Source organism: Heliconius melpomene, chromosome 5, assembly GCF_056956725.1.
Source record: "Heliconius melpomene rosina isolate 202511_hmr_F chromosome 5, ASM5695672v1, whole genome shotgun sequence".
NCBI lineage: Eukaryota > Metazoa > Arthropoda > Insecta > Lepidoptera > Nymphalidae > Heliconius > Heliconius melpomene.
In genome coordinates this window covers 1,786,099-1,799,502 of record NC_140393.1, presented here as the reverse complement: position 1 = coordinate 1,799,502, position 13,404 = coordinate 1,786,099, and the positions used below count along the sequence as shown (strand labels likewise).

The window sequence follows — 13,404 nt, the reverse complement described above, 5'->3', positions numbered from 1 at the left end:
TTTACCAACCATACTTCTTGCCAAAATGTTTTACAATCTTCTAGATTTTATTATCTATGAATTGCTGCCATAGTTATTGTTTATTGTCATGATTAATATTCATGTCAATGTGACATTAATGTTTAATTTGGGATTTCCGATTTTCCGAATTAGTAATCAATTTGTATTTGATAGTTGATTCTATAGATAGAATTGAACCGTTAAAAATACAGTATATTTGTATAATGGCAGGTAAAAACTTATATTTTATTTATTAACCGATTTAAGTTTCTAGTGCGTATACTTTATTATAAATTATGTTTAAACATTATAGATAACCAGGATACGCCGATGGCTAACAATCAAGCTGATTTAGTGCCAAAGGAAGTAAAAGTTAATAATGAAGTAGACAGAATGGAATCTCCACCTCCTCCAGCCACCCCGTCACCAGAAAATGAGGATACACAAGAACTTATTGTGGTTGACGAAAATACTAAACTCTTGGACCTGAACCACGGAAGAATTGGAAAAATAGAAAACTTGGAACCACTACGTAACTTAGAAAGGTAATAATTATAAATCTAGATACTATGTAATATTGAAATCTTTTAATTTATATTTTAATTTATCAACAAGATTTATATTTCGTTATTCTTTCCTCTTTTGTAGATTGTATCTGAGATGGAATTTTATAAAAAGAATAGAAGGATTGAACACACTTTCTACACTTGTGGAACTTGAGCTTTATGATAATCAAATTGTAGATATAGAGAACTTAGATAATCTAGTAAATTTAGAGTAAGTATATAAACAAATTTCTAATGTATAGTGAGTAATATTATTGCATAATAATAAAACTTGTTAAACATTATACAAATATTTTTCCTTATAAAATGTTGGATAGTTGATACTTTGTCAGGATGTTTTAGTGCAGTAGGAAGCACCTGTCTGTAGTCAACTGTAAATGTAATGTTTGTAGCTTTAATCCTCACCCAGGGAGTCTTACATTATTTTATATTACTGCATATCCACATCAATAAAAATTGATATAAGACTTTTATCCTAGCTCTGGAAGAAAAAGCATGGCAATGAGTGTATTGGAAATGGCACAATATGAGGGGCACAGAATGTCACAAACACTATATGAAGCTGCTTTTTAGTTATTACTTTATTTTACCAATTTAAAGTATATAAATATAAAATATTAAACAAAAATTAAATTAATTTGCAGGATATTAGATTTATCATTCAACAGAATTAGGGAAATAACTGGTTTAAACAACCTTTTAAAATTAAGAAAACTCTTCTTAAGTTCCAATAAAATAACTGAAATAGAAAATGTCAATCATTTGCCACAGCTTGAATCTCTTGAGTTGGGAGACAATAGAATAAGGGTAAGTAAATATTATAAATTAAATATGATCATATTGTTTAGTAAGCTTGTAAGGTTTGTAGGTTTTTAATAATCAGTGAATCTGCTTAATATGTGATGCAAATAAAATTTTTGTATTTATTTATTTATTGTAGCTTATTATTATTTGAGATTGAATTGAGACATTTACAAAAATGATTGTAATGCCCAATTATTGATTATATTTTCTAGAATATAAAAAATCTAGAAGGCCTAACAACTCTGAAGGAACTTTTCCTTGGTAAAAATAAAATAACGAAAATACAAAACTTAGATGATTTAACCAATTTGGAAATACTTGTTTTGCAAAGCAATAGAATAACTAAAATTGAAAATTTGGAGCAATTAACAAAATTGGATCAATTGTATATTTCGGAAAATGGTTTAACTACAATAGAAAATTTAGATAATCAAGTTAAACTTCAAACTTTGGATTTGGCTATTAATAAGATAACAGCTATTGAAAATGTTAGACACATGAGCGATTTGGAGGAGCTATGGGTAACTATATGTTTTTATTTATAATTATTGTGGTGCAGTGACACATATAAATTTGTATGTTAGTATATTTCTAGCTTGTATTAGACTATGAAGTAGATATTTGGTTTGGTGCCTGTTGGTACAAAATAAAACCAGGAGACTGTATTTTAAATAAATATTTATTATATGATATTCTGTTGTAAAAAACTATTTTTTTGTATTATAGTAATAAATATATGTATAATTTTTCTTTATTTTAGCTAAATGACAATAAAATAACAGAATGGTCATCAATAGAATATTTGCAAGAAAATAAAAAGTTAGCGACCATTTACTTAGAGCGCAATCCCATAGCATCTGATCCTGCTTACAGGAGAAAATTGAAGCTGACACTACCATCTCTAAAACAAATTGATGCAACACTGTGTAGATAAAACATTATTATGAATATTATGAAATATATCGTAAAAACAGTAGATTTTATACAATTACAAAAATGACGTAAAAAAAATAATTTTCTGTCAAATTTACTGTATTTAAATTGTTATTTTGAAAATGAAGTCAAAAATACATCAATTATTTGGTAACAATAATGCTTAAAGTTGGCATTTACTTCATTAATTCATATACAGTAGCAACTTGATTAACCACACTGTTGTTGTTAGTCATTAGGATAAACGAAAATCTATAAAAAAAGATGGATTTGTGCATATATAGCACAAAATTGTTATATGTCTATTAAAACCTGTGTACTTGTTGTACATATTAACGAAAATCCACGCTTATTAAGAAATTATTAACATTTTCCAATATAGGATTTATACACATAAAATTACGTAATGGCGGTTGATAGTCCGGATAACCGCGAATCCGTATAACTGAGGGCTGGATAATCGACTCCCTACTGTATTATGATTAAAACTGTTTAGATTAGGGTTCTGCATCCATATTTGCATTTAATATTTTAACTTAACACTTGCCACTATTTTTATTATATATATATATTTGAATATCTTCAAAATTTCAAATTTATTTTTATAGTTTCAGTGAAAAAAATTACGTCATTGTTGTTTTTGCTTGGTTATATAGTTTATTTTTATAGGCTTAAATAATTATATTTACATTTTCTATATAGTAAGTATTAATACCATCCTTTATAGCAGCTATAATGTAGTCAACATATCTTAATTTTTGTTTGCTTTTATAATAATGTGTGTAATAAAATTAACTGTAATCTTTTCATTAACACATATTTATATGTTATAAATTTAATATAAATATTGTTTAGTACTTACCATATCAATACATTATTATTTTATTAGTAAAATATATGAAGTGTCAACACCATTGGGTATGTTTAATTGAGAGCTGTCGATTCAAATCCCACTAACAAAATATTTCAATTTAATAATATAAATATATAGTGTCCTATTCTTGATAAATAGCATTTATGCAACAAGTCCTAGCATAATATGTCTTTAAAATCCGTCCTTTCCAAATTATCTAAATGTTAATAATTGAATAATATTACATTTATAATTGAAAACCAAAATATAAATTCATTATATTGACACCTAAATAAATTCTTACTATAAAAATTTATAAAACAAAATAATAATTCGACAATATAAAAATTAAATCATTATACCTGTAACTAGTGCCTAAAAAAGCAATGATATAGTGGGGGGGGGGGGGGCAAGGGGGCATCATGCCCCGGGCGCCGCTCAAAAGGGCGTCAAATAGTCCGCTAAACTATTTAAACATACATATGAAATTGTATTGTTTTCGCCTAGGGGGCGCTGTAAAAGTATTTTGCCCCGGGCGCGAGTTAAGCTCGCTACGCTACTGTAACAAAGTACACTACTATTCAATGTCTTATAAATTTATTATATACAAATATCTGATTAGAAATATTGTACATTTAAAGTAGTTAGGTTTTTTTGTAATTGAGTAATTTTGTTTATAGCTTTAAGGCTTAGAAATTGTTGATTGCTATTTTCAAGTATTTAATATAATATGAACATACAGATGTAGTTTTTTTTATTTGTACGTAAATACATAACAATAAAAAATTATGACTATTTTGAGATCCCTCATTTTTTTTACATTAATTTCATTAAATCGCAAGATGAATCTATTAATTGCTTAAATAAAAAAGCAATGCAGGAATGGAAGCCATTGATTTTTATCTCTGGTCACATTTAAATATTTACGTATGAATTTTTAACTTACTAAAACTATAAATTTACAATAGAAAATATTCTTTGAGTTATTTTCAATCCATAGTATAAGTCCATTACAATTCATTAAGAGATTTGAGGGAAAACCTATTTACATTAAAGCTTCAATCTAGTTATTGATAATTAAAAACAATTTTATATGTTATTGAATTGTTAAATGTTACTGTAGTATTTAATTTTCAGGTAGACTCGGAATCGTACCAGAATCTTGTCGAAATGGATCCTGCTCGGGAACGTCTTAGTGTGCTTAATAAAACATTTAATCTATAATTTTTTTTCATAAATATATGTTTTTTTTAAAAACGTAGATTTTTTTATTTAAAATTCATATGTATATGGTATACTTAGAAAATATGTTGTGAGTGTGACATTATATTTAGACAATAAGACAATGAAATAAAATTTTATTTAAAAATAAATATGAGTGAATGTGTCCAACAATGTCCGTTCCTTATTTTATCTACAATCTGACAATTGACAGCTACAAGAAAATGTCAGGTCATTAGGTCATTTTTTTCTGTGCAAAAGTGAGTAGTGACTGTTTTTCTGCAATTTCATTATTTTGCGCGTTGTTTGATTTTATTTTAAAGTGATGTAAATATGTAATAACAGAATACGATAGTTTCTAAGTACTTAGCTACGAGCAGTAAATGGTTGATTATAGTTTAAACGGTACAATAAAACAAAGCAACATTGCCGTCCACGCGGAATTGTTTGTTCATTATAATGGAAAACCTTGAGCAGAGTAACAATAAAAACGTGTCTCTCAGCTTAATCGCCGAATATGGCTCTGAATCTGATTCTGAGGACACTCGATCGAACGATAATACAGGAAATGATGATTCCGACGCGGTGGAGCTCAGTGAAATGGTTTTGAAGAATAATATTATAAACGCGTGCGCCCATGGGCCGCTGTCCGAAGGCGACAGTGATACAAGTGTTGTACGACACATGATAATAGATAGTTCAGAAAGTGGTGTAGTAGAATATGATGTAACGGAGTACAGAGATGTGGACAGTGACTCCGACTCCAGTTCAGATGATTCTAGTGATAGTGATAGTGATGTAGATTCTGTTAAAGACATCGAGGAATTTTCTAGCGGGTATTTGTACTAATTATTTAATGTTATACACTTAAATATATACAAAAGTTATTGAACTATTTTATTTTAATTATATAATGGTTTTAGTGATGAACTGGAAAGTAATAATCGTTCTGGAAAACTAGAACCTCCTAAAGTACATGGTGAATTGGGTCTTGATGACTTACCGCCTATAGAAGATCTTGCCATAAGCTTACCATCTCAAGAAACTTCTAAAATTGGAACCATTAGCAGTATAGTTGATAGATTAGGTAAATATTTAATTTTATTTTTAAATACACATATAAAATTGTTGTTTGTTTAAATGTATTTTTATTTATATTTTTCCAATTGTAATTCCTCACTGTTTTACATTATCATAGCTTAAAATAATTATTCTTAAAACTTTTATTTGCTCCAAATAAATATTTTACACATTTACTTGTTGGCTTTTATAGTGATAGTTCGAGCATATCCAGAAACACCATTAGTAGATCTGGACAGTATTCTGTTTTTGGATAATGGAGCTAAAACATTGGGAAAAGTGTTTGATGTTTTTGGACCTGTAAGTAGTATTTCCTTTAGCAAATTTTTTTTTACAAAAATAGTAGGATATACTGTAGGCAGAGGGAACATACTTGTGGATGAGTGATCATGTGTGTGAATGTGTGATCCTGTTTGATGAGCAATTTCATGTGTGGATATGTGATCACATATGGATCAGTAATCTCATGTGATCACAAGTGTGGATGTGGGATCTCATTTGTGAATGTGGGATCACATGTATGGATGAGTGATCTTATGTGCCGATGTGGGATCCCACATCCATGTGTAAAATTGTATCAATATGTACAGATGTATTCAGATGAAAGTAGAGAATGAAGTATCTGAAGACGAGAAAAAAATCTTTCTGAAAAAATAAAGCTGAAAAAAAATATATTGAAAAATTCTTATCCAAACCTATATTTTATTTTACAGGTAAAAGAACCAAATTATTGTGTCCGTTTTAATTCTGAGGATCATGTCAAAGAGCGAGGAGTTCAGCCTGGCATGGAAGTGTTCATTGCACCTCGGACCCAACACACTAAATTTGTTTTTCTCACTGAACTTATGAAGTAAGTTGGAAATTTTAATGCATGGATAACTCAAGTTCAAATTTTGTCTTTATATTATATACACATGGCATAGTGAGATTTTCCAGATCCGGTCACAACTTTGGTTTGGGAGTAATCCTTTTTTTTTAATGCTTAATTTATCGTTATTATAAATCCAGGTTTGGGCACCAGATTGTTATGGCTGGCACCTGGCTTTGTAATAGACTTGTTATCATTTCCCCATGGTCACATGGAAATAATTGAGATTTGTGTATATGGTATGATATGTGTATATGTTTATGATATGTGTATATTTAATTGTGAGAGATAACTTTGACCTTCAAAAATGTAATACAGCTTTCTTTGATTTGATCAAAAGTACCTGGGATTAGTAAGTTCAACCAAAATCACTCTTTATCTTTATAATACATATTAGTATAAATAAAAAATGAAGCTCTTTATATTCTACATATCATCAAGTTTAGGAATTGTTAAAACATGATTATATATATACTGTTTTTCAAAAAGTTTTTAGTTTCTCCTGAAATTCAGCCTAAGAGGCTGTTAGCATTTTGTTTTAAAATATTTTTTATTTCCAGAGTGAAAGGATCAGATGCATCATGGTTGAACGATATAGAACCTCCGCCAAGCCACGTCGACTTCTCCGACGATGAGGAAGAGAGGCGCGCTAACAAAGCTAAAAAAGAACAGAAACAAAACAAACAAGATACATCAGAAAACGGCGAGAATTCTAAAACTCCTAGAAAAATGCTTGAAGCAAAACGTAATCAAAGACCATCGGAATCTAGTAGTAGGTTTGGAGGGTCCAGCCGCGGCCGGAACTCAGTACCTTCAGGTTTCAGAAGAAACCCTTTCCATTATACAAGACCTCAGAGACCGTTCGAGGATCAGGAGATGAGAACGCCACCCCCTCACCCTAATGTAGACCCTGGAGGTCCTATAATGCCTCCTCCTGGTTTCAGTCCGATGTTCCCACATTTCAATCCCACTACGCCACCTCCATATATAATGAATAGGATGCAATTTAGAAATCCGAGAATGCAATTCATGAATTTCGCATTCAGACAGAATATGCCAGTTTTTGGGTCTAATTTCTGTAGTATGCCTGGGCAGCCTCCGCAATGGGGACCCCCACCTCCACCTGGAACCTAGATCTAGGACTAAATCTGGGTCTATGTCTGGGTCTGGGTCTAGGACTAAGCACAATAGGTAAGTCTATATTATAGTCAATAAATAGCTAGTGCTGTGCTAACAATACTAGTTTGCTTATCCAAATATCTATATTTATAATAAATAAAAAGTTATTGCAAATTTTTGATGTTTTATTTATTTATCCCATGTTTTTTATTGATCATTAATATTTTAATTCTTATTAGTACTATAATGTTCATATTGTTTTATAAAAACTAAGACAGATGATAAGGAACTAAATCAAAGACCAATAATTTTGTGATTTCTTTATTAAATATTTCATTGTTAGAAATTAACTAACGATCGAATTTCATAAATGTTAAAATAATAAAAAAAAGGTTTATAATAATAAAGTACTACAGCTAAAAAATACTGCTCTTGGACTATGCAGAACTAAACAAACGTTGTAATTCCTGCTGCCCTTATTGACGATAGTCAATGAAACTGGTTAAAATTATAAAAATTTTGCACTCACATGATCACAACGTAAAATGATAGCCATTTCACAAATACAAGAATATAAAATCTCACACTACAACTAAATATTCCTTGCTGTATGAATATAATATGTATTGATTTTAATTAAAATCCTTGAGTACATAGCGTTGGTAATATAAGATAGATAAATAGATAAATATAGCCTATATATTGTTATTATAACGATTATGTAACTTGACTTAGAAAAATATTTCTAAGATCTATAATATAAAGCATGATTATTATATTATTAAATATATAAAATAAAATGTGAACGAAATTCATGATGTGTCATTCTGGTGGCACAATAGTGGCAGTGTAAAAACAAAATGTATTATATATATGCACAATTAAAAATAATAAAAATTTCGATTAAAATGCAAATTATGCGAATTTTAAATGCTCAATTTATAATAAATAAATGAATTATAAATTGTACCACCATGTTTTGTATAGATTAAACAAAGGGGAAACAATAAATGCAATCAAACGGGCAATCACTCTAACATTCCATAAATAATTATTTTTTCGTTTATTGCCAAACCATAAGGCCCGCTATTCTGAAACTAACGCTTATACAGCTCAGTTTATTAAAAAGTTTTTTTATTTAATTGGATTTTTATTATTTTTTTAGTAAAATAAGTATTGAGGTGTTTTAGATTACTTTGAATGTTTTGAATCTTTTTAAAGTTGAGTATATAATACAAACATATATTTTTAGATATTCTATTTTATCTTACGTTTGGAGTGATAAAAATGGTACTCAAATATTTAACTCTATTTTGTAAGTGGAGTCATATATATTTGTTACTTCGTCGTTTCATAAATTAAAATCGCCAGTTAAAGTTAAAATGACATTAATTACAGTACCATAATCCGGTTAGAGTTCAAAAAGGATTAATTGACACAGAGTGTAACTTAAATAAAGAGAGCAATTAAATACTAACGTACATTAATAATTAATGAACTTACTGATAACTGTATAAGCGTTAGTTCTAGAAAAAAACGGCAACAGAATCACACTAAACTTAACGAAAACCACAAAGCCAATAGGGCCATTGTATTTAACTTAAAAACGAACCTAACCTACTCGGGGATATAATATAAGGTCATTGCGTGGATTAACTGATTGTATTAACTTATCTTTAGTTATAAAAATACAGATTCATTATTTAAATAAACACTCAGTTGCCTTGAGACTCACCACAATAAAAATGCCTCTTCGGCTTTTCTTAAAAGATGATAAGGTTAAAATTATATATTACCGACGAAATTATAGAAAACGGTAGAGCAGTCTTCCATTAAATACGTAAAAATATACTTTTAACGTAATAAGTAAGGCGATTACGAATAATAAGCGTCGATCAATCGATATAAATATCGATTTTTTTATATTAGTGAGATTGTAGGGCGGACATGTCAGACCTTTTATGTTTGTTACTACTATTAAGTTTCGATCGTTAGATTATAATAATAGTATACAAATCGAATAATTGTGTCTTAATTAGGCGAATCGATTATTTATTCGTAATCGCCGAACTCACCGAGCGTACATCACTAAGACAATAAGTATAATTTGATCTCAAAATATAAACTTAACACTAATGAAATTATATTTAATCAGCTACGATTAGTCGAAAGGTTACAATTTCGTATCGATTACACTTTAGGAACTATACTACTGTACAGATATGAAGAAAATAATTTCTTAAAAATATTCATAGTAGCGAGTAATACTTTGAAAGACCTTCCGTGTGGAAAACGAAAAAGGAACATTAAAATAGTAAATTAAAATATTAAAATGTACTACAATTAGCGCGGCCGTCTCACAGCCCTACACAAAGTACATACATGACACAGGCAATACGTAAACAAATATAATAATAATATATAAGTTTTCAATGTATTGCTAAAATAATTAGCTAACATCGTATCACTTGTTCGTGTGGTGTTGCCAGTTAATATTTAGAATATTTGCTTTATCTAAGACACTACTCTCTACGATCTAGTATTCACAGAGGTCGATACACTTAGACACGGAAAGGCGAAACAGCGTGCTTACTACGCGATATCCAATATTTAATGTTCACTTTAACACGTTATATTATTAGCAAAATAATTCAAAATGTTTCGAGTGTGGCAACATCGAGACATCGTATTTTAGTATTGTTATAGGAGACGCGATGCGGCCACTCGCGAGATTAATCATTAACTTATTATTACAATATACGATATATTTATTATAATAGACAGCCAATCAGACGCTACTTATGAATAATTATTACTACTCAAAAATATTTTTCGATACTAAAATAACGCATCTGCATTTTTGAGGGAAACCGAAAAAATCACATTTGCCGAATCACTTGTTTTTTTTCTTAAATACCCACAAACGTTCATGATTGTAGTTGAGAACTTTCATATTTTAAGTAATTCGATTGAACTGTGACAATTTGATTAATCGGAATAGTTATTTGGAACAAGCGGTATCGATTGTAACAACTATTAATATCATAAGAACTCAATGGTTACAATTAACCACAAAATCAAATAATCGCCAATTCAACCGAACTACCGACAAAATGGCGCCGTGGGTACCAATGTAAGTATCAAAGTAAGTACGATACGCTGAAGGCAACAGTACATTAAAACTACGTTTCATTACAATAAGTAAATATGTAGACTCTATGGTAGAGTATCGGAAAATATTATAAATCTATACGATATCGATTAATATATGAGACATTGTACATGAAAACTGCTGGATACAACTAAAAAAATACTACACTATCAAGTCTACGGGCTATTGCGTGTTAATTAATAAGTGGCATTAGTTTCCATGTAGAATGTATTAATTGTGACATTTGTTCTCGATCAAAGTTTTCTCTTTTTTGTGTCAATGAGTATATTTTGTTGCGAAATGCGACCGGCGTCCGAACGAAGCTAGGAAAATACCTCTACATATTACATACATATATATAAAAAATCCTTATACTATCATTACTTTTAATATGGCTCAGATTATATATATTTGGAGCGACGATCGACCGATATTTCGAGAACATTCTATAGTAATTCTCGAACACCGTCGAACTAATCGCGGTTATTGTGAAAAAACCGCTCGGACGCCGCCCGCCGGTCGCCATTGTAAAGCTTTAGCAGTTACGATTAAATATCCACTTCAATAAATAATCATCACCAATTTTAAATGCATCGACAGTCATTTTAATTAGGGATCATTGTAGTAGCATTCATTATATTTCCAATTAGGCCGCAGATAAATAACACTAACAGTTAGGAAGACATATTGCTAACTCCATCACACTCTGATTTTATAGAATGTCTAAGACACATTAGTCTGAAAATGGCACGAGCTATCGTTTTACTGTCGATTTATTATATATTTAATACGAACGAACGGCGTTTAATGCTACCACAATAATAGTCTTAGCGTCTACCCCGAAGATGAGTTATTAAGTGCAAGAGTTTCATCCATTTCGTTAAAGCCGTGCGGGAAGACGAGGCGATATCGTCAACAAAATGGACGAATATATTATAAGGAATACATTGATTGTTTGTTTTGACGACTTCTTAAGGCTCAGTGAACGAACGTTTGTTTTTAAAAAACCCAATTTGTATGCTTTTTCCATTTGCAAGAAGTATATATTAAAAATACTCATCACTTAATAAGAGTAATAGTAACGTATAAGCGAAATAATATCGATTACACTATCGATATCTTAATCGATATTTCTGTTCGCAAATATAAAAAAAAATACTCAATCAATCGAGTAAGAACGCATACATTATAATTTCAATAAGCGAAACAACATCGATTATTTCCATCGATATCTTTATAGATAACGATAAATTGGAATGTGTCAAATCGTTCGTTCAGGGCCATCGACGTCACTTCCACTTGAAAGGTATCAGAAGTATGGGGTAGACCCTAAGGTTCTCACATTATGTGTTCTCAACAGGCCTGATGGTGCAGTCACCGACGGTCGTGATGGGTGTGATGGTGACCGAACTTGGAGCTGATACTGTTTCCTGCTGCTCATCCTTCTCCTCGTTCGGAGGTAATTTCACTATTTGGCAATCCCCAACGGTCATTATTTGCGTTTCTATACCAACTGGTGGTACGTTTTCTTCGGGTTCCACTCTAGAGTCCTCGTCGTCTGATGATGAATCTGATACGTCGATGGTCCGGTCGTGGGAAGCTTCGCTGGTGCCAGTTTGGTCGGGATCTATATTCCTGTCAGGGTCAACGCTGGTCACTCCGTAAGAATATGCCAGAGGATTGTACATCATTTCAGTTAAGTATGAGAAATCGCCGAATGGAAGGTTTGTTGCGTTATAGTTCTCGTTGGGTCGTCCGTCTGGAATATATAATTTGTAATGTCAACATATGTTTTTTAAATATGTTTATTACCCTGTAAACAACGTGCATTTTTTATCATCTTAACTTTTAAATTTTATAAAGTAGTCTTTGTAGTAACACGTGGTGATCTTTATAAGATTTTTTTATGTAGGTATTAACTGTTAAAACCATGCATATTTTTTTTATATATAACGATATAATATAGAAGGAACATTTTTATTATGTTAGATACAAGCAAAGCAGGCAAGTTAGTCCACAAATATATTATCAATATACAGAGTTAGTTGAGAAATTATGAATATTTGAAGTTAATATAATTATACACCCATAGACAATTAAAATATAGACACCACCATTATGCATATATATTAAAAAAAAACAGTAAATTAGTAAACCGTTAAGCTGCCAACAAAATACCGTAATCTACTATACAAATACCGATTAGTACCGACAATTTTCCCAAAAAAATATTGTTTTTGACAATAATTTAGTTTGTTCATGCTACTTAACGTGTGATAAATACTAACAAAACTTGCTTATTTCCGCGGCTAGCCCGTACTGCATCGGTATTGACATTTCCATACCTAAGGAAAGACTTGATTAGCACAGCGTTATGCGATTGGCGTAGCTAAGTTACGTTAGAATATGGCAATATAAAAAAAAAACAAGATAAATTTAACACTCATAGACAATAATTAGCGTTAAATTGACATATATCCAAAAGTATGTGTTACCGGTTTAACGTCGAATAACCGTAATTTTAAGAATGCAAATATGAATACAAAAATAAGAAAAAATCTAGCTTTGTTTCCGTTACTTGCAAAGAATCGTGAGACTGAAATAAATTTAAGTGCTCTCTAAACAAGTAAAAAAATGTGTCTACGTCATTTTTTAGTTAGACGTTGCCATATAATTACATGAGTTCATCAACTTTTCTACGCCAAAACACGTAATCGCATCCGTCCATTTTTATTATTTTGTTAAACTTTTGTATTTCAAAGCAAAATAATTTTAAAAAATACCCTAATAATTCTGTAATATAAACACT

At 30.3% G+C, this 13,404-nt stretch overlaps 3 protein-coding genes across 6 annotated transcripts in view; 2 read left to right on the top strand and 1 right to left on the bottom strand.

The window, feature by feature from the left end:
• The first annotated feature begins 71 nt into the window (after window positions 1-71).
• Window positions 72-3,897, top strand: sds22 (protein phosphatase 1 regulatory subunit sds22). The gene is made up of 6 exons (XM_085185348.1): window positions 72-231; window positions 314-545; window positions 649-777; window positions 1,211-1,373; window positions 1,583-1,891; window positions 2,131-3,897. Exons 1-6 carry the CDS (start codon window positions 225-227, stop codon window positions 2,302-2,304), a joined length of 1,014 nt encoding a protein of 337 aa, XP_085041474.1. The 5' UTR covers window positions 72-224; the 3' UTR covers window positions 2,305-3,897.
• Window positions 3,898-4,594: 697 nt separating this feature from the next.
• LOC146538838 (uncharacterized) lies at window positions 4,595-7,618 on the top strand. Its single transcript, XM_085185347.1, has 5 exons — window positions 4,595-5,213; window positions 5,301-5,464; window positions 5,651-5,757; window positions 6,171-6,307; window positions 6,886-7,618. Exons 1-5 carry the CDS (start codon window positions 4,837-4,839, stop codon window positions 7,457-7,459), a joined length of 1,359 nt encoding a protein of 452 aa, XP_085041473.1. The 5' UTR covers window positions 4,595-4,836; the 3' UTR covers window positions 7,460-7,618.
• A 131-nt stretch (window positions 7,619-7,749) lies between these two features.
• LOC146538837 (uncharacterized) overlaps window positions 7,750-13,404 on the bottom strand; it is a 40,249-nt gene continuing 34,594 nt past the window's right edge. For 3 of the 4 annotated variants that reach the window (XM_085185334.1, XM_085185335.1, XM_085185337.1), the window contains 2 exons: window positions 12,884-12,940; window positions 7,750-12,354 (listed from right to left, as the gene is read on the bottom strand). In XM_085185334.1, the coding sequence (XP_085041460.1) occupies window positions 11,939-12,354; window positions 12,884-12,940 (473 nt within the window). In that variant the 3' untranslated portion in view covers window positions 7,750-11,938. The remainder of the gene's footprint in view (window positions 12,355-12,883; window positions 12,941-13,404) is intronic. The other variant, XM_085185336.1, reaches the window with a different exon arrangement.